This window comes from Nicotiana attenuata, unplaced genomic scaffold (assembly GCF_001879085.1).
Source record: "Nicotiana attenuata strain UT unplaced genomic scaffold, NIATTr2, whole genome shotgun sequence".
In the NCBI taxonomy this organism is placed as follows: Eukaryota; Viridiplantae; Streptophyta; class Magnoliopsida; order Solanales; family Solanaceae; genus Nicotiana; species Nicotiana attenuata.
Window position 1 is genome coordinate 1 of NW_017705346.1, and position 1,148 is coordinate 1,148.

At 43.1% G+C, this 1,148-nt stretch overlaps 1 protein-coding gene across 1 annotated transcript; it reads right to left on the reverse strand.

The window, feature by feature from the left end:
* Window positions 1-42: 42 nt before the first annotated feature.
* On the reverse strand, window positions 43-510 carry LOC109222839 (uncharacterized mitochondrial protein AtMg00810-like). The gene has a single exon (XM_019387145.1). The coding sequence runs from the start codon at window positions 508-510 to the stop codon at window positions 43-45; it is 468 nt and encodes a 155-aa protein (XP_019242690.1).
* Between the last annotated feature and the right edge of the window lie 638 nt (window positions 511-1,148).

The window sequence follows — 1,148 nt, forward strand, 5'->3', positions numbered from 1 at the left end:
AGGAATTGACACATGTAAATCCTTTAGCAAGTAGGAGAGCCATCAAATTTCAGAAGCAGTGATAGCTAACGCTTTGTATTCAGCTTCTGCACTAGCGCGGGCAACTGTTGGTTTCTTTTTAGAGCCCCAAGAAATTAGATTGTCACCAAAGTAAATGCAGAATCCAGTGGTTGAGCGACGAATTGTTGGACAACCAGCCCCGCATAAGAGTAACAAAAAAAAGTGTTGAGATAGGGCGATGAGGAAATCTAAGACCATAATATAATGGAGAGTGCCTTTCAAATACCTTAAAATGCGTTTAAGACACTGATCATGAACAGTGATGGGATTGGCCATAAACTGGCAGGCATGATTAACAGCATAGCGGAGGTCCGGTCGAGTGAGAGTGATATATTGGAGAGCACCAACAGTACTCCGATAGGCCTGAGGATCAGAGGGAGGTGTACCATCCAAAGCTGAAAGTTTAGAACCGGAAGCAATTTGTGTAGCACAAGGTTTGCAACCAAGCATGTTGGTCCGGCGGAATCAATCTAAAGCATATTTGGTTGTGACAGAAGAAGGCCAGAGGAGTCACGCTGAGCTTCAATGCCAAGGAAGTCATTGAGATAACCCAAGTCCTTCATGGCAAAATATTTACTGAGACGGTGAATAAATTGAGTGAGAAGAGATCCGTTGTCACCAGTTAAGATGATGTCGTCAACATAAAGCAAAAGGACGATACAGCCAGTAGAGGAATGGTGAAGAAAGATAGATGGAGGTATCCGCAACACTCTGACGAAAGCCACTTTGGAGAAGATAGGTACTGAACCGTTGAAAGCATGCCAATTGTGCTTGACGAAGACCAACAATGGCCTTATGAAAGCGACAAAGATGAGTAGGCTTAGAAGGATCAACAAATCCAGGAGGTTGTTGCATGTATACCTCTTAAAGTCAAAGACCATGGAGGAAGGCATTTTTCACGTCAAGTTGGCGAATGGGCCAATTTCGTGAGATGGCAACTGCTAGAACTGAATTTAGTAGTCCGGAATGGTAAAGAAAACCATAATGGACTAAATTGATGAGAGGCATCCTTTCTTTAAGCGGTCCATATCTTGGCCACCACATCATTTTGAACTATTCAAGGACTGGTCCAATATTGAAGCATGTAT

Bases quoted from the DNA above. Each gene is read 5' to 3' on its own strand.
- LOC109222839 (XM_019387145.1), bottom strand. From the start codon at position 510: ATGCTTGGTTGCAAACCTTGTGCTACACAAATTGCTTCCGGTTCTAAA.